General features: G+C 43.7%; 1 protein-coding gene across 1 annotated transcript in view; it reads left to right on the top strand.

The window, feature by feature from the left end:
- adcy8 (adenylate cyclase 8 (brain)) overlaps positions 1 to 1,905 on the top strand; it is a 68,398-nt gene extending 66,493 nt beyond the window's left edge. Inside the window, exon 17 of the mRNA XM_034104937.2 lies at positions 207 to 1,905. Coding sequence (XP_033960828.1) covers positions 207 to 706 — 500 coding nt within the window. The 3' untranslated portion in view covers positions 707 to 1,905. The remainder of the gene's footprint in view (positions 1 to 206) is intronic.
- Positions 1,906 to 23,911: the final 22,006 nt, after the last annotated feature.

Here is a 23,911-nt window from a genome sequence, read left to right as displayed (position 1 = left end):
ACTAGCAGTTTGACTAAAGTTGCTGGTCAAGCCTCACCATTTTTAGAGTTAAGGTTGAGTCAAACCCCTATAAAGGGTACATGTCACCGACGGGGACGAATACAGCGCATGCCCCTCTTAACCAGTTCCATATTTCTGTATTTTTAACCTAGTAAAGGAATAGATTTGAAGTACAACACATCTCATCTACGTTGTGTCTCCGTCAGGTATGGCCCACGGCTCGGTGGTGGCCGGTGTGATCGGAGCCAAGAAGCCTCAGTACGATATCTGGGGGAAGACGGTGAACCTTTCGAGCCGCATGGACAGCACGGGCGTCAGCGGGAAGATCCAGGTCCCCGAGGACACCTTCCTGATCCTGAAGGAGCGCGGATTCGCCTTCGAGTACCGCGGCGAGATCTACGTGAAGGGCATCAGCGAGCAGGAGGGAAAGATCCGGACGCACTTCCTGTCGGGCCGCGTTCAACCGAATCCGCTCATCATGCAGCCGCGGAAAATCACCGGCCAGTATTCGCTGGCGGCCGTGGTGCTCGGTCTGGTGCAGTCGCTCAACAGGCAGAAGCAGAAGCAGATCCTCAACGAGAACAACAACTCGGGCATCATGAAGGGCCACCACCACTACAACCGGAGGACGTTGTTAGCGCCCGGTACCTCCGAGTCGGGAGGCGGGCATCACCCGGAGCCAGCCGATAAGACTGAGCTGTCCTGAAGAGCGCAAGACAGGGTTTCAGTTTCCACAAAGAAGAGTCCTCAGAGGCAGAGAGGCTCCCCAGGCGGAAACCGTCCCAGAGGTTGAGTTAAACTTCAGCGAGTGCTGCTTTCTAGCTTAGTGACGAAAGAAAAGCAGCCGGAAGTTCTTTAGGAGACATCGCAACTTCAGTAAAACAGGTGTTGAAAGCAAGTCATTGTTTTGGAAGTATTTGCAATCAAGTCCGGAGTCTTACTTTCGAGAATAAAGAAGTCGGCTCCATTTATGTCCATTGTTGGAAAGTCATAAACATTTCTTTAGAAATATCGTGCAATATTATTTTTGGACACTAGATGGCGGTCATTAGATGTTCAGGGCTGTATGATGGATTTTAGTATCCCTATGTCCTCCTCTTTATTCTCGCTTGAACACACAGGTAGGTGGTAGTAGTGATGGCACACAGACCTACAGACATGCAGAGATACAGAACAAACCTTCATCTCACGGCTTGTAGAAACCACCGACCTTATTTCAGGCTTCAAACATGTTCAGAAAACCGTTTGAGACGAGGCATCTGGGTTTTATGACTTGTTTAACCATCAGTGACCCAAACTAGAACAGATCCATTTGAGTCGAAATGGGGTAACTTTGTGAGGTTAGCTTAGCTTAGCTTACACATTGATATATGGCCAATCATGCTGCTTTAACAATGTAAATGAAGTCTCTTACATCTTCCCTCCAAAGGGTTTTCGTTGTACGGAATTCGTCTGATCTTCTAGTTTCTTAGGATATCAGGTTTTCAACTGTATCTTAAAAATGGAGCCAAACTTTAAAACAGTTTTTAAGAAAACTCTGAATCGTCTTTTAGGGAACTTCCCGATATCGAGACACACGTGGTATCGATGGATTAGATTGGGCCTGTAGTTTTCATATGATGTCAGAATGTTCACTTAACTAACTTTAACTCAACCAATCAGATGGTGTCTGCCTCCCGCAGCCACTCTGCTTCTGACCGATGCGTGTAGAGCTGAGGCTCCACTTTGTCCTCGAAAGAGGAAGAGGAGGAGGAGGAGGAAGAGGATCTGTTTCCTCCTCCCTCATGTGTTGGAACGATCCCCTCGGACTATTGGACGTTCCTCCTGTCGTTTCCACTTCCTGTTTTTATGTCGCCCCCCGCCCAAAACCCCAAACCCCCGTCCCGCTGACCCTCGCCCGGTGTCGATGTTTCTTTTTTGTATTTCTTTTATATATGAGAACACAATTAAAGGGGTCTACTTTTTATACAAGCCACGTGTCTGGTTGCCTTTGTTCTAAATGAAGCTTCTGTTTTTAAGAAGCGTCGAGACGTCCGCTTCGGCCATTTCATTTCTAAACCACAGCTAATTCATGTTTACGGTATCATTGATGCTCGTTTAGCATTTCTCTGTCATGCCGTATGTTCTAGGATCAAGATTATATTTGCACACGGCGTCTTCTACAGGATGTCTGATGATAAGACACTTAAGAAAAAAGGTCATATGGTTACTTATCTGATTGAAATAAACAAAAACAAACCATCAGATGATATAACTTTTACTAAAGCTGATCAACGTTCTGCTGTCGATTTGAACTTTGAAGAAGAAATTGTGCTTTCAATCTCATCTCATTTGCACATGTTCGGCTGCACGCGTCGTGTTTCCACGTCAGAGAAAGAACGTGGCCTTCGTCTTGAAAAGGTCTTGAGGAATCCTATCAGGATACTTTGAAGGAGAGGAGATGGTCCTGACGCCTGCTGGAGGACGCCGAACATCTGCACTGACACTGTTTATCAGTCAACGATGGAGTTTGGAATATAAATGACTCTTATCTGCCACGATGTTTAAAATGTTTCACCACTGAGCAGACACTTAACGCCTGTAATGCAGATCAACTTTATTCATTTTCCACATTGAAATACACGTCCTAAACTTTAAAATGTGCTAATTTACACAAAAGGAGAAATGCATCTGTACATGTCGTGCAGTCAGGGACGAATACGTTATTCAAAGCCCAAATACAGATGTTTTTAAACGCGTTTTAAGATAAGATAAGATAGGACTGTATTTATCCGGAAGGTAATTGTAGAATGGTGCAGAAAAACGTAGTGGCGAATATGTGAATGCATGTTATTCTGGAACACTATTATTAATATTGCACATGGAATGTTTAATAGACTTCCACTCTTACTTGTTTTCATAAAATCACATGTATTTGACTTTTTTAATTGTTTATTGTGGTCATGCAGTTCTCAGCTTTGGCCACTAGGTGGCAGCAGGAGCTCAGTCACTGTGCTGCAGTCACACTGAGCAGAGCTTCGAGAAACAGATGATATTATGGGATGTTTTCTGATGACTTTTAGTGAACAGAAAAACAGTACCTGAGAACCTCACTAGAAAAGATGTTGTGAGAAAAAAGAAACCGTAGTATTCAGCTGTACTGGCCGAGTCAGTGTGTGCACGTACGCTACTTTAAATAACTTTGTATTAGTCACAGAGATAGTTATGAAAACAAAGCTAAATAGGGAATACATTAACATTGATACTATGCACAGATATTGCTATTAAAATGTGTATATATATATATAGGCTATACATACTTTAAATACCATGTTTACAGACAGAAGAGAAATAGTGCAGAGTGCAAAGAGTGCTGGAATATTAGTATCACAGGCATTGTTATGATTCGTGGATTCGGCAGGTGCCACGAGCCCTGCCTCTCACACACATGTAAGGCAGCATCGTGATATTTACCAGAAGTCCATTAAACCCATTGTGATATGTTAGAAGTGCCGCTGTGTGCCAAACCTTTCCCAGTGCAAGCGTTAAAACTCAAAGGCTTTATTTGAATATGCAAAATACCTTCAGTGTAGTTTGCAATGCAAAAGTCTTAAGTCTAAAACAGGGTTGTCAAATCCAAATCCAATCCAAATCCGGCCCGCGACTTCATTTGCTGTGGCTCCACAAGAGCTTGCAAAGAATATAATATGTTTATTATACGGTTACATTCTGCTTTACAGAAGCACGTTGCCCATAAACTACATGTCCCACAATGCATCTCAAATTTGCCTTTTTTCTCAATTTGCATTTTTTTCCTTCAAAATATGCTTTTTTTTCTTAGAATTTGCCTTTTTCTCAAAATGTTACTTCTTTTTCAAAATGTCTCTTCTTTTTTTCTGTTTTTCCAGAATGTGGCTTTTCTTTTTAAATAATTTTGTGACATGCACACTGAAGAGACTTGCAATTATTTGCCCTAGACTTCTGCTTTCAGACGTATCTGAAAATATTCCAATGCAGAGGCAATCATGTAATATAATAAATGATGTTATATATATTAAATATTTATATATGTATTTTTATATAGTCTTAAAGTTACAACCGGCCCTTTGAGTGAAACCATAACGCTGATTTGGCCAGTGAAACCTCGCTTACTGGGTCCTTTATCATTATTACTGTGCCCATTAGCTCGTGTCCGTGCTTATGTGTGTGATGCTGTATCTGTTGCATGTCGATGTGTTTAAATATAAGGGTGTGTAGTTGGGAATATGTGCTCCGGTGCAATCGTGCTTCAATTATCGCTTTATATTTTCTCTCAAAGGACTGCGGATGGAAATTAGCCTCTCTGGCTATTCATTCTCAAATAAATACAATACTCTACAGACATATAAGAAATACGGAGATAAAGAAAAGTCAGATAAGACGAAGAGGGCCGGATTAAGTCAACGATGTACGTGTAAAATGGATTAACACGAAACAGAAGGGAATATTTAAATAGATCAGCTGGAAATGATGATGGAAGTCGGTGAGAGCTGTCGGGACTCAATCACGCTAGAAAGAAAAACGTTAAAATATCTAAATATGAATCTTCAATCTTCATTTTAAACCTGTTTTCTTCCAACACGTGGCACAGGAAGCAATCGTCCAGCAGTCGACTTCACACACACACCATTTATAACCCTTTACACACACTGATAATAATAATAATAATAACACACACATTTAGATTCAGTGCTCTGTCCTCCCACTGCCTCGAGACGTGATGAATACATCAACCACAACAACCTGTGTGTGTGTGTGTGTGTGTGTGTGTGTGTGTGTGTGTGTGTGGTGTGTGTGTGTGTGTGTGTGTGTGTGTGTGTGTGTGTGTGTGTGTGTGTGTGTGTGTGTGTGTGTGTGTGTGTGTGTGTGTGTGTGTGTGTGTGTGTGTGTGTTCACCAGAAAAGCATCGCTCCTCTTCCTCGTATGGATTTTCTGTTAGACGTGAAAACGAGGAAGAGGAGGAAACAACGGGAGGGATGAGGAGAACGGAGTTGCCATGGCGACCACTGTCTTGTTGGCTGTGTGTGTGTGTGTGTGTGTGTGTGTGTGTGTGTGTGTGTGTGTGTGTGTGTGTGTGTGTGTGTGTGTGTGTGTGTGTGTGTGTGTGTGTGTGTGTGTGTGTGTGTGTGTGTGTGTGTGTGTGTGTGTGTGTGTGTGTGTGTGTGTGTGTGTGTGTGAAAAAACAGGTGCAACTCATTAAGGGAAAGGTCAGAGAGGTGTCGATGAGGCAAAGTTAAAAACACCTGTGTCGTCAAATAAAGAATGTCCACACACACACACACACACACACACACACACACACACACACACACACACACACACACACACACACACACACACTCGGAGAGAAAACTATGCACAACAAACGCAAGACATAATTATTAATCTAATCTGGATTTTGAAACGATATAATTAAAGTGAATCTTAAAGTAATGTTGTTGGTGCCACTGATCTTAAACCATGTGCATAGTCTCTTCTTTGTTTGCGTATATGTGGACTGGAAGTTCTCTACGGGTGACTTTGAAGTAATGTTATAAAATACATCCTTTTAAAGTCGGTATTTCGTATTGTCATGTTGAAGAAACCCCGACGGATCAAACACTTCGTCACTCAACCCAAACTGCGACCCGGAGAGATGGATGTGTTGTCTGTTACTCACGCCGGGTGCCCTTTCTGTTTGAGGGGGGGGGGGGGTCGCTGACACAAACGTCCCCGGAGACTGAGCGCCCTACATTCAACCATCACCGTTACATAAAGACCAGCGCCAACACACAAGCCTGCCTGTTGCTAGGAGACAAGCCCCGGAGCCCCATCATCGTCGAAAGGAGTCTCGTCCTGAAAGCAAGACGCACAAATGGGTCAGCGAGGACAAAAGAGGCGGTGGTGGCGATAGGGACTCGGCTTGGCAACTGGAAGGTCACCAGTTCAAGTCCCGGCAAGACCAAGTGCTACCGAGGTGTCCCTGAGCAAGGCACCGTTCCCCACACTGCTCCCCGGGCGCTGTTCAAAATGGCTGCCCACTGCTCCTAACACTAGGATGGGTCAAATGCAGAGAAACAATTTCCCCACGGGGATTAATAAAGTATATCAATCAATCAATCAATCAAAGAGACGAGAGACAGCACTCAGCAACATGTGAGGACAGGGGTTTGTTAGGTTAGCGTCTCTACTTTAAAGAGTCCTCTCCTGCTGATGATCAGGTGTATATCAGTATGTAGTGTCTCTACTTTAAAGAGTCCTCTCCTGCTGATGTTCAGGTGTATATCAGTATGTAGTGTCTCTACTTTAAAGAGTCCTCTCCTGCTGATGTTCAGGTGTATATCAGTATGTAGTGTCTCTACTTTAAAGAGTCCTCTCCTGCTGATGTTCAGGTGTATATCAGTATGTAGTGTCTCTACTTTAAAGAGTCCTCTCCTGCTGATGTTCAGGTGTATATCAGTATGTAGTGTCTCTACTTTAAAGAGTCCTCTCCTGCTGATGTTCAGGTGTATATCAGTATGTAGTGTCTCTACTTTAAAGAGTCCTCTCCTGCTGATGTTCAGGTGTATATCAGTATGTAGTGTCTCTACTTTAAAGAGTCCTCTCCTGCTGATGTTCAGGTGTATATCAGTATGTAGTGTCTCTACTTTAAAGAGTCCTCTCCTGCTGATGTTCAGGTGTATATCAGTATGTAGTGTCTCTACTTTAAAGAGTCCTCTCCTGCTGATGTTCAGGTGTATATCAGTATGTAGTGTCTCTACTTTAAAGAGTCCTCCCCTGCTGATGTTCAGGTGTATATCAGTATGTAGTGTCTCTACTTTAAAGAGTCCTCTCCTGCTGATGTTCAGGTGTATATCAGTATGTAGTGTCTCTACTTTAAAGAGTCCTCTCCTGATGATGTTCAGGTGTATATCAGTATGTAGTGTCTCTACTTTAAAGAGTCCTCTCCTGCTGATGTTCAGGTGTATATCAGTATGTAGTGTCTCTACTTTAAAGAGTCCTCTCCTGCTGATGTTCAGGTGTATATCAGTATGTAGTGTCTCTACTTTAAAGAGTCCTCTCCTGCTGATGTTCAGGTGTATATCAGTATGTAGTGTCTCTACTTTAAAGAGTCCTTTCCTGCTCCTGAGATTGGAACGTATTTAACTAGTTCAATACAGAAAAACGTAATAAATACTTTTATGTCTCACCTGTTCGAGTTTAGAATTGCTAAGAAACCTCGTGTATTTCTCTCACGTGCTTCCCCTGCTTATGATTTTGATTTGAGAGCTTTTCTTGAAATCTGGGTTTATTTTTAGAAGAGTCGAGGATTAACTCCGGGTGACGCCGGCGTTTCAGTCCAGATGATGGAACGGTTTCAGAGTTCACGGCCTGCCTCTCAGACTCGGGGCATCTGGAGTTCACATTAATATTCAGCCTCAGTCTGCAAAGTTATGTATTCCGTCTCTAGGCTACGAGGTGGTACACGGCATTACGTCCTAAAGGGATGGTGCTGCTGCTGCAAAGCTCTGAGGCGCACACAGCACGGTGATGTCTGATAGGCTTTATTATAAGAAGATTTTCTAAATGAAAACCGGGGACATTTTGATTTTTGCCGTCAATATATCATCAACATATCCAATTGTCTTCACGGTTAAAGAAACAAGGGGGACAATTCTGGTTCAATGTAATTCGAACATTTGAACTGTTGGATACAAACAGAAGGACGATAGCTCATATATGAGACTACAAAGGTCTTTTATTTTGAAACTCTACATCAGTCCGGATTCTCTCTGAGTGGCTAGATGAGGTGTCCTGCTTTCACCCTGGAGTGAAATAAGTCTTTGATAATTTGACAGTTTTTTATTTATTCTTGTAAAAACAGAAGGACGATAGCTCATATGAGATTTCAAAAGTATTTTATTTTGAAATTCTTCATCAGATTGTCTCTGAGTCACTAGATGAGGTGTCCTGCTTTCACCCTGGAGTGAAATAAGCCTTTATTGACTTCGAGTGACTCTTTGATTATGGACGCTTTCCATTAAATAATAATCTAAATATAGATAAGATAAGATAAGATAAGATGAACCTTTATTAATCCCCGAGGGGAAATTCAGTTGTACAAAAGCAGCAACAGGGTAAGCGTGAAAAACAGTACAGCAAAGATTCACACAGATTTTGGACAATATAGATCTAATTTGAGATTTTAAACAGCATACATTTTAAATTGTGCTTCAGAAAGTAATGTTATTTTAGGAGTGTTGTGAGATGGTGTCAACATCAATTGAAATTAGTATCCCAGTGGAAATGTCAGATATGTCTTCATAACTGTATCCTTACATTGTACATTCACTCAGTTATAATGTGGTAGTTATACGTAGTTTACATTATTATTGATCACATTATATAGTACATCTTTCTTAATTTAAGCTCCAGTATATATGAATATGTTTGGTGTGTTTTTTAGGTATATTTGTTATTGACCGAGTAAACGCTTTTATTTTGAAGGCAGTTTTTACAGGCCTCTACCGTAATGCATGGGATATTCGCGCACCGCAATTCAACGTGCGGGATGGCTTGACTGTGTTTTCCGAAGTGGGGGCTGGCTTGACCGCAGTCTGTGTACCCAGTGTTTCCTGACATGAAGCGTTTTATTTCACCTTGCTATGTGTTTTTAACGTATATTAAAAAACGGGGACATTTCCAGGGACAGTTTCAACCGGGGACAGGCCAATACAAACGGGGACGTCTGGTCACCCTACTTTATTAGCTTAGTGACTATTTACAGTATGTGCCACTACATAAGCAAAACATATATATTTATTTTTAAGAGTTGAGTTATGTTTAGTGTTGAGGTCACAGGACTAGATGTCTATGTGCCTTCACCACATCTGGATCCATAAAGGAAAGACAATGCTAACGTTAGCTGGACTCACTATAATGCAGGACAGACAATGGACCAGTAACAGAAACTAAAGTGAACTGGTGCTAACATTAGCTAGCTAGGCTAACTATCTTCCACTGCTACCATGAAGGAAGGCGACAGGAACCAAAGGCCAAGTGCTGGGAATCTGTTAGCAACGTTAGCAAGCTAGGCTAACTACCTTCCACTTACTAGACAGGGTTGCCAACTTTGGGTACCTGGCTGGAGTGAGATTTTGGTATCATGGGTTTGATTACACATATGCGCACGAAATGACTGCTATCGTGTCAGTAGCGAGACCTTAGCATATATATAGGATATATATACAATATATACAAATACACAATATTGGACACAGACTATAAAGGACACACAGTTTCATTCACTAATGAAAGTCAAACACATGTTTGTTTCCACTGTTTTATTGTGTGCCTGTCGCGATAAGCAATTAGTTGACTTATCGTACGATAAATAAAAATGAACTCGATACATTTCCATTTCCATGAGGATGTGACTAGCAGTTTGAAAGGATGTACTTGAATTATTATTATATATTATCATTATGTCAGTGGTCTAAAATGGTCATCCAACGGTGCCGACAATATTATCGTTTATTGCAATAATTTCTGGGAAAATGTATCCAACAAAATTAATTATCGTGAGAGGCCTATACATGAAACACACACACACACACAAATCTACAGACTTACTCCAAACTGCCAAACATATTAATTAACACTCTCACTCTCATACTCTTTGACTCTATTTTGGCCGAGTAGAACAATAAGCAGCAAACTTTTACTTTTTATCATTTCTACTGGATCTTAGATCTGCGCATGCGCAATACGGGTCGGCAGTGGCGGCCACGGAGTATTTGTGTTGGGTAATCTACGGTAGGGCTAACCCATACAGTGGTGGGCTCAAGTCAGTATTGCAATGTGATTACATACACGCTCCCCTTGACAGTGAAACGCCACGCCTGAGGTTTAGATTATTTCCTCAATCCAAATGGAACTGTATGAAATAAAAAGGCACATTTGTCTTGTAGTAAATAAAAAGGGCGACCTGGAGCCAATCCTGCAACTTCCCCACAGCTGAAAGAGCTGACATGCTGAAAACCCAACCCCTGCAGGGGGGTCTGGGGAGATTCTCCCCCAGGAGATCTGTTAAAATACTAACATAAAATACACATTCTGGTACATACATCTATTACTACACAACATATTTAAAAAATGAATGCCATTTTAGTTTGTTGTTACTTTGTTCTGAAAGCTGAACCTGCTGCTCCTCACAGAGAGATGAGGCTGTGTGAATTACTTTACATTAAGGGTGGATAGCCCCCATTGTTCTGTGTGTCAAAATGAAAGACAGCCCACACACCAATCATCAAACCGTGGGGTCTTATTTCATTACGTGTTGATTTCTATCAACACGTAATGTTGTATCGATGTATATAGAGATGTACTACAGCAAAAGTATTCTCCGTCGGAACTTCCTGCAACAACACCACGCCGTTATCTTGATTCTGATTGGTCAGAAGACATTATCAAAGATGTTCTATTGAGAAGACAATCGCTAGTCTTCAGTATTCTTGTTTTGGCGTGAGAATAGTTTGGGCAGCGTGAGAGCGTGAGATTGGCGGTACGTCCACACAGCAGCTTTAGAAGAATCTTCCACCGCTTCCAACGCTTCTCTGCCGTTGACTTTGAATGGGGATGACGTCACTTTGCCTCGCTTTTCGCCGAACTGCATTGTGGGGGAGCGAAGCGAAGATTTCCAGGATTTCCAGAATTCCAAAGTTGAGTTGAACTTTTGAAGCTGAGCTGGAAGCGCCAGCCAATCAAACACGTGTATGCAAATCTGACAGAAGAAGCGCTAGCCAATCAAACCGCGTGTAAGCAGGGAGAACCAGACCGCAGTTCATTTCCTCATATTCCAAACGAGAAGTTACGGGAGCAAATCACCCGGTTCTTTACGACCAGAACTATTACCGGGATACAAACCGGAGGAACCGGCATGGAGGGAGGTGGCAGAGACAGGGGGGGAAACTGGTAGGGTTTCGCCTGTTTGGGGAGTTTATATATATATATATTGCTCGCATAAAATCCCCGGGGTTTTTTGCTTTGTATGTCGGGGGCGGGAGATTCATGTGATTGGTTGTTGCTCGCAAAAAACCCCCAAGCTGTCAGACACGCCCAGCTCCAAGATGTTCAAGATTTTTGAAAAGCTGCTGTGTGGACGTACCGTGAGAGTGAAAGCGTGTGTCACACGCCAGATGCGTGAGAGTTGGCAACCCTGCCAAAGGTCCTCAGATGTCTGGACTGATCACATTACACGACTGTTTACATGTTTGATTTTAAAAACGTAGCATATACAATGTCTTTAGGCCTATTGTCCACTCCCACAAGGTGTTGGAGGTCATTGAAAATGTTTGAAAAAACTCCTTCCAGAGTATACTTTTTCTTTTTTGGTGGCGGGGGTAACAGGAACCAAAAGTAAAGTGGGAATCAGAGCTAACATTAGCTAGCTAGGCTAACTATCTTCCATTGCTATCATGCAGGAAGGAAACAGGAATCAAAGGCTAAGTGGGAATCTGTTAGCAACGTTAGCAAGCTAGGCTAACTATCTTCCATTGCTATCATGCAGGAAGGCAACAGGAATCAAAGGCTAAGTGGGAATCTGTTAGCAACGTTAGCAAGCTAGGCTAACTATCTTCCATTGCTATCATGCAGGAAGGCAGCAGGAATCAAAGGCTAAGTGGGAATCTGTTAGCAACGTTAGCAAGCTAGGCTAACTATCTTCCATTGCTATCATGCAGGAAGGCAACATGAATCAAAGGCTAAGTGGGAATCTGTTAGCAACGTTAGCAAGCTAGGCTAACTGTCTTCTACTTACTAGACATTCAAAGGTCTTCAGATGGCTGGACGGACCACATTACACAACTGTTTACACGGTTTTGTCCACACCCACAAGGTGTTGGAGGTCATTGAAAATGTTTGAAAAAAACTCCTTCAAGGGTATCTATTTTCTTTTGTGGTGGCGGGGGTAACAGGAACCAACAGTAATGTGGGAAACAGTGCTAACGTTAGCAAGCGAAAATACATATATACATGAAATACTTTTCTTCAGAAAGAGCATATTTAAAAAGCCCAAATTGTGCAGATTCTGGGATATTAGTCCAGCTTCATTTGAGCACCCCCGTGTTGCCCCTTTAACTTCTCCTCGCCAACAGATCCTTCCCTGCCTCTGCATTATTAACGGCTCCCTCGTCAATGTTTGATTCCTCATTTTGAGATTTACTATCCGTGCGAGGCTCTCACTCATCATGACTTGCTTTGAAGCGAACACACCGAGCCCAGCTGTGATTAGCACCTGAGAAATAGCACACACCTGTGGAGTGCGACTGCATTTAACTCAGCTCAGGTGCACCGCCGTGAGGGGTTGGATGTAGTTGTTGATGTAAGACGTGTTAACTGTAGCTAAAGGAGTGTTCATTTCAATATCTGTTTTTTAAGGTGGCTGACGAGTGCAAAGGTGCTACAACTACAAGACACTTCCATTCGGAGAGACGGTCTCCACATTCAGAAACTATTAAATATAAACACAAATGTGACAAAACACATACAAGACTATCACCGTCCTACTTCTGTCCGTGTAATGGGGTTTCTTTTTTAAAAAGTGTTTTAATTATATAATGTAAATAATTGGAGATTTAAAATGGCGTTGAGAAGACACGACCCAGTCTCACGGCATTTCGTGTTCACCATCACGATTTTAAAAGCAATGTATTTCTACTGCCTGCAGCACGTCTTTTTCTCCGGTCGGGTCGAGGAAGACCGGAAGCTGTGTGGTTCATAAAAACATGTTCTTACTCAATATCAAGCCACAGTTATTGCTTTTATTTTAAATCGTATAATTTCGGACTTTTGTTGCCGTCTGTGAGGAAAATAAATGGGGCTCAGAGCCTCAGGATACTGAAATCTGTATTTTTAAATCTTTTTTTCCTTCGAATTTGTTATTATTTTCAAAATAACACACTGTTATTTACTCACCAATAACACACAATTATCCTTGCTTTTATTTATTGGTTTAATTCCATAATCTCGGGCTTTTTTGGCGTCCGTCAGGAACTGAATTTCAAAATAAAAATAACCGGAAACAGACGTAGGCATTTCGAGCGATTACCCAAGATCCTCAGCTATGGTTTTAAGCTCGCTGATTGGATGTGTTAGTGTTGTGACTCGACAGATATGTTAGGTTTAGTTATGTTTTTATTTTGAAAGTAATCTTTCCTGTCATTTCAGATCCCACAGTTCCTGTCTTTGTGTGTTTCCCGCCCGTGAGATTGCTTGGCCCTGCCCTGATTGTTTTCACCTGTGCCCATCCCCCTCACCTATATATAGCCCTGGTGTTTCTCTGTTCCTTTGTCAGTTCGTTATGTTTCATGTCGTGAGCACCCAGGCCTTTTGACTCCTGATACCTACCTTCGGATTTAGACCTTTTGTCAAGTGAGTTTTTGTGTTGCTGTACAACTTTGTTTTGGCTTTTTATCTACTTTCTATTTTTTGTGAAAGTACGATTTAATTTGTGATTAAAGAACATTCTATTTTTGGACATCTGTCTCCGAATCCTGCTTTTGGGTCCTGCGTCCTGTATCTCGGTTCATAACAGTTAGCCGCAATGCATGCTGGGATTTGGTGTTAAAGCAATAACTGTGGCTTGATATTGAGTAAGAACATGTTTTTATGAACCACACAGCTTCCGGTCTTCCACGACCCGACCGGAGAAAAAGACGTGCTGCAGCCTGCAGGCACGAAACACGTTACCAGTAGAAATACATTGCTTTTAAAATCGTGCTGTGCAACACGAAAAAAAGGGGCAAATCGTGTTGGTGAACACGAAATGCCGTGAGACTGGGTTGAAGACGAGACGTGTTTCCCCTGTGAGTTGAGCCTCGGGCCCGCATGGAGGAACCAATGCTGAGACCCGTTGACCGCCATCATATGGATGAAAGCCCACTCGTATGTGTTGCTGGGATTTCTTTTGGAGTGAATTTGCTAAAACAATGGCCGAAAAGGCGTCTTTTACTCAATGCTGTCGGCCACGCTGTTTCGCGGGGTAGCCTTGCATTCGGTGGATACGACAACATTTATAACTAACCTTCAATTCCTCTGACAAGTTTCAACGAGTGTGTCTTCAACGAGTTGCTTTGATATTTTCTTTCTCGTAGCTTTGGCTCAAGGTGTAAATGGAAGTCTCCCAACCTGAGGGTCGGTGGTTTGATTCCCAGCACGCTCACTGACATGATCAACGTGGCGAGGTGAGGGGAGGAGCTCTCTGAAGGTCTTCCAAAATAAAAGCTCTCGAAAGGCTTCAGTCTGTTTTAAAGGATACTCAGGAATCCTGGCTCCAGATGTCCTGGAACGACACGATAACTCTTTCATGGTCAGATCGAGTCTGAAACATAACAGCAGGGTCAGTGAGAGCTGCTCAAAGCCTTCAGTGTGCGTCTGATCTGGGGTCAGCTCTGTGTTCACTGAGAGGACTGGAGCACAAAGGATGCTCAGTCTGACTTTATTGATCTCTGATTGGATGGTAGCCGTTCAGATTCTCTGTGCAGAGCATGCTTGGGTCTCTGACAGGGTGGTGGCCTCGTGGTCTTCTGGAACGTGTCCATGTGACGACTTTCAACAGATGTCCGAGGCTTTTAACGATATCTGCGCTGTGCTGGAATACTGTCTCTCTCAGACGAGTCACAAAAGAACTTTGGTCAGCTTTCATCCAGCGGTCAAGCATCATTCGAGGAAATAGCCTCCGCTCGTCTGACCGCTCCATCACGACTTTGCGATACAAATCAGACGCCACTTAGCCCGCCGTCGATTCACTTAAATACAGCACTCAGATCTGAGATGAGACAGAATAAAACGTTCTGTATTGATCCGGGGGGAAAGTGGGTCAGCACGGCCAGCGTGAAGCGAAGGGACACGGGGACACGTCCACAGCATCGCTCTACAGCTGGACGGATGAAGCATCGACTGGATCGGTGAGTATATTCGCACGATGTTTTCATGTAGCGTTGAACTGTGAATAACTTTGACACGCAGATGTTCGCTGTTGATCCATTCCTACCTAACTGGACTGTTGTGTCAACTGTTCATATTGTGGGGACACGTTATAACTAGAGCCGGGACTCGATTTAAAAAAAGGCTTTGTAATTAATTAATCGAAATTAATCGCATTTTTAATCAAATATACATATCTGACCTGAGAACAGTGAGAAGCCATTTCCACATGGATGTGACTCCAGGTGGTCTACAGTCGAGTGCAGTCCAGTGAGCCAGGGAGTTGGTTATTTTCTCAGACGTGGACTCACTCATCCTGGCCCTGAAACCAGTCGTCTGGTTGAGTGTGGGTTGGGTCAGGGTGTGGTTCCTTGCACTCGGAGTCGGGCTAACGTCCACGCTAGCTGCTACATGCTAGCTGCTACATGCTAGCTGCTACATGCTTTGCGTTTAGGTGATACTTTAGGCTCGATGTGCTGCGGCTCTTATCGACGCTTCCATCCATCCGTTTTTTAAAACAAAATGTCCCATCCACGGGGCCGACCAAAGCGGTCTCATCAGCTTGTTCGTTCATGTTTGACTATTGTTCACCGTGGTTTGTTGTCGTTTGAAGTCCCATGCTGAAGTCATGAACGTTAGTTGGTGCTCCAGTATAATCGGTACGCCTGAAACTCATCCAGTGAGAAACGTTCCGCTATGCAAAAATAAGTGCGATTAAAATGCGTTAATTTTTGCGGAATTAATTAATCTTAATTAACGCGTTAAAGTCCCGGCCCTAATATAAATATAAGCACAAATGTGACAAAACACATACACAGCATTTAGAAGACTATCACCGTCCTACTTCTGTCCGTGTAATGGGGTTTCTTTTTTAAAAAGTGTTTTAATTTTATAATGTAAATAATTGGAGATTTAAAATGGCGTTGAGAAGACGAGACGTGTTTCCCCTGTGAGTTGAGCCTCGGGCCCCGCATGGAGGAACCAGTGCTGAGACCCGTTGACCGCCATCATATGGATGAAAGCCCACTCGTATGTGTTGCTGGGATTTCTTTTGGAGTGGATTTTCTAAAACAATGGCCGAAAAGGCGTCTTTTAGTCAAAGCTGTCGGCCACGCTGTTTCGCGTGTGCATTCGGTGGATACGACAACATTTATAACTAACCTTCAATTCCTCTGACAAGTTTCAACCAGTGTGTCTTCAACGAGTTGCTTTAATATTTTCTTTCTCGTAGCTTTGGCTCAAGGTGTAAATGGAAGTCTCCCAACCTGAGGGTCGGTGGTTTGATTCCCAGCACGCTCACTGACATGACATGTGTTCGGGCGGCAGACACCCTATCCGTTTTTAAGAGTGCGCTTAAGACCTTCCTTTTTGATAAAGCTTATAGTTAGGGCTGATTAGATTCAGCCCCTAGTTTTGCTGATATAGGCTTAGTTTGTCGGGGGACATCTTACTTCTTCCTTCTCTCTGTCTGTACCCGTGTCCTCTCATGTTCCCATTAACCCAGCTTCCCCAAATGTCTTTCTTTTTGGTGTCTATATACGCCGGGATCCGGAGTCATGGATGATCCTGCGGTCCTGTGTCCTGGATCGCGAGCGCTGGATCTTGAGTCGTGGCTGTGGTCCTGGATCATAGGTCCTGGATGGATATCCTCGTGGATTCATCTTCCTATTATACACACATGCATTTCCAAACATTTGGACTACCTATGTTGCAAATGTATTATCTTTTCAATTTACACACGGCATCTATTGCACGTCTGTCCGTCCTGGGAGAGGGATCCCTCCTCTGTTGCTCTCCCTGAGGTTTCTCCCATTTTTCCCTTTAAACTGGGTTTTCTTCGGAAGTTTTTCCTTGTACGATGTGAGGGTCTAAGGACAGAGGGTGTCGTATTGTCATACTGATATTCTGTACACACTGTGAAGACCACTGAGACAAATGTAACATTTGTGATATTGGGCTATATAAATAAACATTGATTGATTGATTGATTGATTGATTGATTGATTGATGATCAACGTGGCGAGGTGAGGGGAGGAGCTCTCTGAAGGTCTTCCAAAATAAAAGCTCTCGAAAGGCTTCAGTCTGTTTTAAAGGATACTCAGGAATCCTGGCTCCAGATGTCCTGGAACGACACGATAACTCTTCAATGGTCAGATCGAGTCTGAAACATAACGGCAGGGTCAGTGAGAGCTGCTCAAAGCCTTCAGTGTGCGTCTGATCTGGGGTCAGCTCTGTGTCCACTGAGAGGACTGGAGCACAAAGGATGCTCAGTCTGACTTTATTGATCTCTGATTGGATGGTAGCCGTTCAGATTCTCTGTGCAGAGCATGCTTGGGTCTCTGACAGGGTGGTGGCCTCGTGGTCTTCTGGAACGTGTCCATGTGACGACTTTCAACAGATGTCCGAGGCTTTTAACGATATCTGCGCTGTGCTGGAATACTGTCTCTCTCAGACGAGTCACAAAAGAACTTTGGTCAGCTTTCATCCAGCGGTCAAGCATCATTCGAGGAAATAGCCTCCGCTCGTCTGACCGCTCCATCACGACTTTGCGATACAAATCAGACGCCACTTAGCCCGCCGTCGATTCACTTAAATACAGCACTCAGATCTGAGATGAGACAGAATAAAACGTTCTGTATTGATCCGGGGGGAAAGTGGGTCAGCACGGCCAGCGTGAAGCGAAGGGACACGGGGACACGTCCACAGCATCGCTCTTCAGCTGGACGGGTGAAGCATCAACTGGATGGTGAGTATATTCGCACGATGTTTTCATGTAGCGTTGAACTGTGAATAACTTTGACACGCAGATGTTCGCTGTTGATCCATTCCTACCTATTACTATTACTATTACATGTCATTTGTTAGACGCTTTTATCCAAAGCGACTTACATACATTGAATACTGTGGACAATCCCCACAGGAACAATTTGGGGTGAAGTGTCTTGCCCAGGGACACAACGACATGCTGACTGCAGTGGGACTCGAACTTGCTACCCTCTGATTCGAAGTCCAGCACTCTACCCACTGAGCCACAGCCACCCCACCTACCTGACTGGACTGTTGTGTCAAATGTTCATATTGTGGGGACACGTTATAAGTAGAGCCGGGACTCGATTAAAAAAAGGCTTTGTAATTAATTAATCGAAATGAATCGCATTTTTAATCAATTTTTAACTTTCTCAGACGTGGACTGACTTATCCTGGCCCTGAAACCAGTCGTCTGGTTGAGTGTGGGTTGGGTCAGGGTGTGGTTCCTTGCACTCGGAGTCGGGCTAACGTCCACGCTAGCTGCTACATGCTAGCTGCTACATGCTAACTGCTACATGCTAACTGCTACATGCTAGCTGCTACATGCTTTGCATTGAGGTGATACTTTAGGCTTGATGAGCTGCGGCTCTTATCGACGCTTCCACCCGTCCGTTTTTTAAAACAAAGTGTCCCATCCACGGGGCCGACCAAAGCGTCTCATCAGCTTGTTCGTTCATGTTTGACTATTGTTCACCGTGGTTTGTTGTTGTTTGAAGTCCCATGCTGAAGTCATGAACGTTAGTTGGTGCTCCAGTGTAATCGGTACGCCTGAAACTCATCCAGTGACAAACGTTCCGCTGTGCAAAAATAAGTGCGATTAAAATGCGTTAATTTTTTTAACGCGTTAGTCTTTGTGTAATTAATTAATCTTAATTAACGCGTTAAAGTCCCGGCCCTAGTTATAAGACATCATTCACCGTTGGGATTATTGTGTTGCGACTCGGACCCGTTAGTGAGGGTGTGAGGTCGTTCCTGCTAGCTCGACATGCAGCAGCAGTACATGTACTTCCCGTGTCTGGTTGAGTGGATAATAAAGTGTGGAAGTCCATTCTGGATAAATATAATCATTTAGATAACATATATATATTATGTCTTATACTCCGATTGCCTTTTACTCGTTTAAATAGTATTTGTAATCCTATATGTGTTTAACATAACAGGGCAACAGGTGGATGTCCAAATGGCTAAGGACTTGTTTGGATTGAGATGAAGTGTGGCGCCAGTTGGATCTTTTCTCTGTGTGACTGGAAGCTGTGCTCTGGGTGCAAAGCCATGTTATCCTCTGAGGATGACGTCTGTTCCGACATGTGAGATACATTTCACTTGTAACGACTTTCTTTATCACTTTATGAAATATAACAAAAGACACATTTTGTCCGTGGAGCATTTATCAGTTTCTATTAAGAATTTCCTCCACAGTGACGAGCAAGACTGTTTTGATTGTTGCTGTACGAATACGCAAGCGACAACAAGCGCTTGGGCACAATGCGTAGTGTTAGTACAACAGTATGACATTACAGTCAATCCTAAAATGAAAAACGATGTTTAATCTCAAATAAAAAGGACGTTAAAGTGTCGTGAACATATTGTCTTCAGTGGTTGTATTAAATATCTGGACTTGGAGGAAAAAAAAAGAAAAATATTTCCAATACATTTAGTTTTCAAAGAAAGAAACGAAACACATGTTTACGAGAGAAACCAAAAGCAAAAGCAAACACTTCATCACACAGTTTGAGCGAGACGTCAGGGGCCAGCTGTGTGTTCATCCCTCGAGCCACGACACACACAAGCAGACACACACCGGCCAAATGTGTGTTTGGAGGGGGGGCACTGTTCAGAGGCTGGCTGTCACTTCCTGTTAGAAGGGAATGAGGCAACGTCGGTCTGTGTGTGTGTGTGTGTGTGTGTGTGTGTGTGTGTGTGTGTGTGTGTGTGTGGTGTGTGTGTGTGTGTGTGTGTGTGTGTGTGTGTGTGTGTGTGTGTGTGTGTGTGTGTGTGTGTGTGTGTGTGTGTGTGTGTGTGTGTGTGTGTGTGTGTGTGTGTGTGTGTGTGTGTGTGTGTGTGTGTGTGTGTGTGTGTGTGTGTGTGTGTGTGTGTGTGTGTGTGTGTGTGTGTGTGTGTGTGTGTGTGTGTGTGAGTGAGTGTGACTGTTCCGTGGATTGAGCCCCCAATCCCCAGCCATGTTCGCAGCTTGTCCTTCCCCAGGGCCGCGTGTCAGTCCAAGTCAGGGAACACACAAGCACCAGAACACACACGGAACACGTCTGAAAGGGCTCAAGAAGGCGTAGACAGCGTCTCATCTCGACCAGAGACACGTCATGCTCCCGTCAGCCGATTGGTCAAAGCTCCCGTAAGCTGTCCAGTGGATGATGTGTCATGTAAATACTTTCTGATTACTTTTTATTCTCAGTGTTTAACCTCTTTCTAGAGACACGCTCATCCGGTTAAGTTGCAGCTGCAAAGCCCTTTATTTGGTCTGTAAACAAAAAAGGGCAGAACAACACAACAACACAACAACACAACAGCTCATGAGTGTGACCGTCCAGTTGCTCAAGGTGTATATCAGTATCTAGTGTCTCTACTTTAAAGAGTCCTCTCCTGCTGATGTTCAGGTGTATATCAGTATCTAGTGTCTCTACTTTAAAGAGTCCTGTCCTGCTGATGTTCAGGTGTATATCAGTATGTAGTGTATCTACTTTAAAGAGTCCTCTCCTGCTGATGTTCAGGTGTATATCAGTATCTAGTGTCTCTACTTTAAAGAGTCCTCTCCTGCTGATGTTCAGGTGTATATCAGTATGTAGTGTCTCTACTTTAAAGAGTCCTCTCCTGCTGATGTTCAGGTGTATATCAGTATGTAGTGTCTCTACTTTAAAGAGTCCTCTCCTGCTGATGTTCAGGTGTATATCAGCATGTAGTGTCTCTACTTTAAAGAGTCCTCTCCTGCTGATGTTCAGGTGTATATCAGTATGTAGTGTCTCTACTTTAAAGAGTCCTCTCCTGCTGATCTTCAGGTGTATATCAGTATGTAGTGTCTCTACTTTAAAGAGTCCTCTCCTGCTGATGTTCAGGTTCATATCAGTATGTAGTGTCTCTACTTTAAAGAGTCCTCTCCTGCTGATGTTCAGGTGTATATCAGTATGTAGTGTCTCTACTTTAAAGAGTCCTCTCCTGCTGATGTTCAGGTGTATATCAGTATGTAGTGTCTCTACTTTAAAGAGTCCTCTCCTGCTGATGTTCAGGTGTATATCAGTATGTAGTGTCTCTACTTTAAAGAGTCCTCTCCTGCTGATGTTCAGGTGTATATCAGTATGTAGTGTCTCTACTTTAAAGAGTCCTCTCCTGCTGATGTTCAGGTATATATCAGTATGTGGTGTCTCTACTTTAAAGAGTCCTCTCCTGCTGATGTTCAGGTGTATATCAGTTTGTAGTGTCTCTACTTTAAAGAGTCCTCCCCTGCAAACTACATAGCAGGGTCTCTTTTGAATACAATGTTTTCTTTTCACGCCTCAGTAAAAGAAAAGCTATTCTCCGCCGGCTCCGTCGCAGGAGGCAACGGTTGCAGCATCTTCTCACTTCTGTTCATTAGGCTATATGTTCGTGGTATAATGGTTGCCAAGCAACAGCAGTAGTGTGTGTGTGTGTGTGTGTGTGTGTGTGTGTGTGTGTGTGTGTGTGTGTGTGTGTGTGTGTGTGTGTGTGTGTGTGTGTGTGTGTGTGTGTGTGTGTGTGTGTGTGTGTGTGTGTGTGTGTGTGTGTGGTGTGTGTGTGTGTGTGTGTGTGTGTGTGTGTGTTGTGTGTGTGTGTGTGTGTGTGTGTGTGTGTGTGTGTGTGTGTGTGTGTGTGGCAGAGAGGGACTACCGACCGGAAGAAGAGGCTTTGATTAAAATAAGAATACATCTTGATCTTCCCTCCCGTCAGAAACACTGAACCCTTAGTTTGGATGCGAGGTTTGTTTTACGAGTCGATGTGAACTCTGAGATCTTATAATAGACGCTGGTTCTGTCTCGAAGAGGGAAAAGGGCTGAGCCTGTGGTATGTAAATTAATCGTCAGTGATATTATCCTTGTTTATAGCACATGATGAAATTTGTTGTTTTGGCTCTCGAGACGATGATGGCCGTGTTATTGTCAATCTCATTTCTATAATTGTATTCCTGACCGGGTGTCCCCTCATGACGGCCACCATCTTTGTCTTCTTTCCATATTGCCTGCCAAGATGTCCATTATGTATTAAAACCAATGTTGGGGAGAGTTGTCGGTCATCCATTGGTATTATAGCTTCACTTCAAGGATGAAACACAACTTTATTTGACTTCTTCTGCACTAAATGCTTTCAAAGTCACTCTCAGTGACAAACTAGTATTGAATGGTTTGGGATTAATTATTCAGTAAAGCACAAAACTCTTAACATAAACACAAAAAGAAACTGTTAGCTAACCCTAACCCTAACCCAACCCAGATTAACAAAATGAAAGATTACTTAATTGGGACCTGTCCATTTTGGGTTGGGTAGCCACACCAGTCTGGTTTCAAGGCAGGTCACTCCACAGAAACTGCCCTCCTTGCTGTCACTGAGGAACTGCACACGGCTAAAGCAGCATCCCTCTCCTCTGTCCTCATCCTGTTGGACCTGTCTTCTGCATTCGACACGGTGAACCATCAGATCCTCCTTCAGGCTCTGCACTTTCCCTCCTCACCTCATACCTCAAAGACCGCACCTACAGGGTCACTTGGAGAGGGTCCGAGTCCGACCCTAGTCAATTAACTACAGGGGTCCCTCAGGGCTCTGTTCTTGGTCCCCTGCTCTTCTCCCTGTACACAAACTCGCTCGGATCTGTCATTAGCCCGCATGGTTTTTCATACCACTGCTACGCTGACGACGCCCAACTAACTCTGTCCTGTCCCGGGTGAGACCCTCGATAACAACCTGTCCTTCACTGCAAACATCGCTGCTACAACCCGCTGCTGCAGATACACGCTTTACAACATCAGGAGGATACGTCCCCAGCTGACCCAGAAAGCCACGCAGGTTCTGGTCCAGGCTCTCGTCACCTCACGCCTAGACTACTGCAACTCCCTCCTGGCTGGTCTACCTGCATGTGCCCTCCGACCTCTGCAGCTCATCCAGAATGCAGCGGCTCGTCTGGTCTTCAACCTTCCTGAATGTTCCCACACCACGCCGCTCCTCCGCTCCCTCCACTGGCTTCCGGTAACTGCTAGAATCCACTTCAAGACCCTGGTGCTTGCGTACCATGCTGTGAATGGATCTGGCCCTTCCTACATCCAGGACACGGTTACACCGTACACCCCAGCACGTGCACTCCGCTCTGCATCAGCCAAACGACTCGCTGCACCCTCGCTGCGAGGAGGACCCAAGTTCCCATCAGCAGAAACACGTGGGTTTGCTATCCTGGCTCCAAAATGGTGGAATGAGCTCCCCATTGACATCAGGACAGCAGAAAGCTCACACACCTTCCAGACTGAAAACTCATCTCTTTCGACTCCACTTCGAGCGATAGAATTACTAACAAAGCACTTATATACTAACAAAGGACTGGCTCCTCTAAAGCCAGTTGAGTAGCACTTGACATGCTTGGCTCTATGAAACCTGATGTACTTTATGATTCTGTTTTCTTCAAGGTTGTGTCTTCCTGGTCGAACGCACTTATTGTAAGTCGCTTTGGATAAGCGTCATGTAATGTCTCTACATGTATCCGTACCATAAACTCCTCCTCCTTGGAACAGTTGTGAGTTCCTCCACTTCCTGTTCGAAGGTCAGCACTGGAGGAATTGTTCAATGGTGCAAATCAATCTTTCAAAGCAACCACTGATCCCTCTAAAGAATCCAGTCACAAAACTAAATACATATTTATTAAGTTTGAAGTCGACGGTTAGAGAAGTTACAAGTGGTGGCCGTTCTGTACAGCAGGGGTGTCCAAATGGGGCCCGGCGGCCAAATGCGGCCGGCGGCCATTTTGAAATAAATATATATATAATGCAGGATTGCCCTCAAATGAAACTTGCGCTTGTGTTTTATTCTTAAATATAGATGTAAACAGATATTATACAGTAGTATTGTTAATAAGCCCACTTTTCAAATAAAGTCAATTAAAGCTGAACACATTTTCTAACAAATCTTAGTC

This window comes from Pseudochaenichthys georgianus, chromosome 17, assembly GCF_902827115.2.
Source record: "Pseudochaenichthys georgianus chromosome 17, fPseGeo1.2, whole genome shotgun sequence".
Taxonomy (NCBI): domain Eukaryota; kingdom Metazoa; phylum Chordata; class Actinopteri; order Perciformes; family Channichthyidae; genus Pseudochaenichthys; species Pseudochaenichthys georgianus.
The sequence above is the reverse complement of the archived record's forward strand: the minus strand, read 5'-3'. Positions and strand labels throughout refer to the sequence as shown.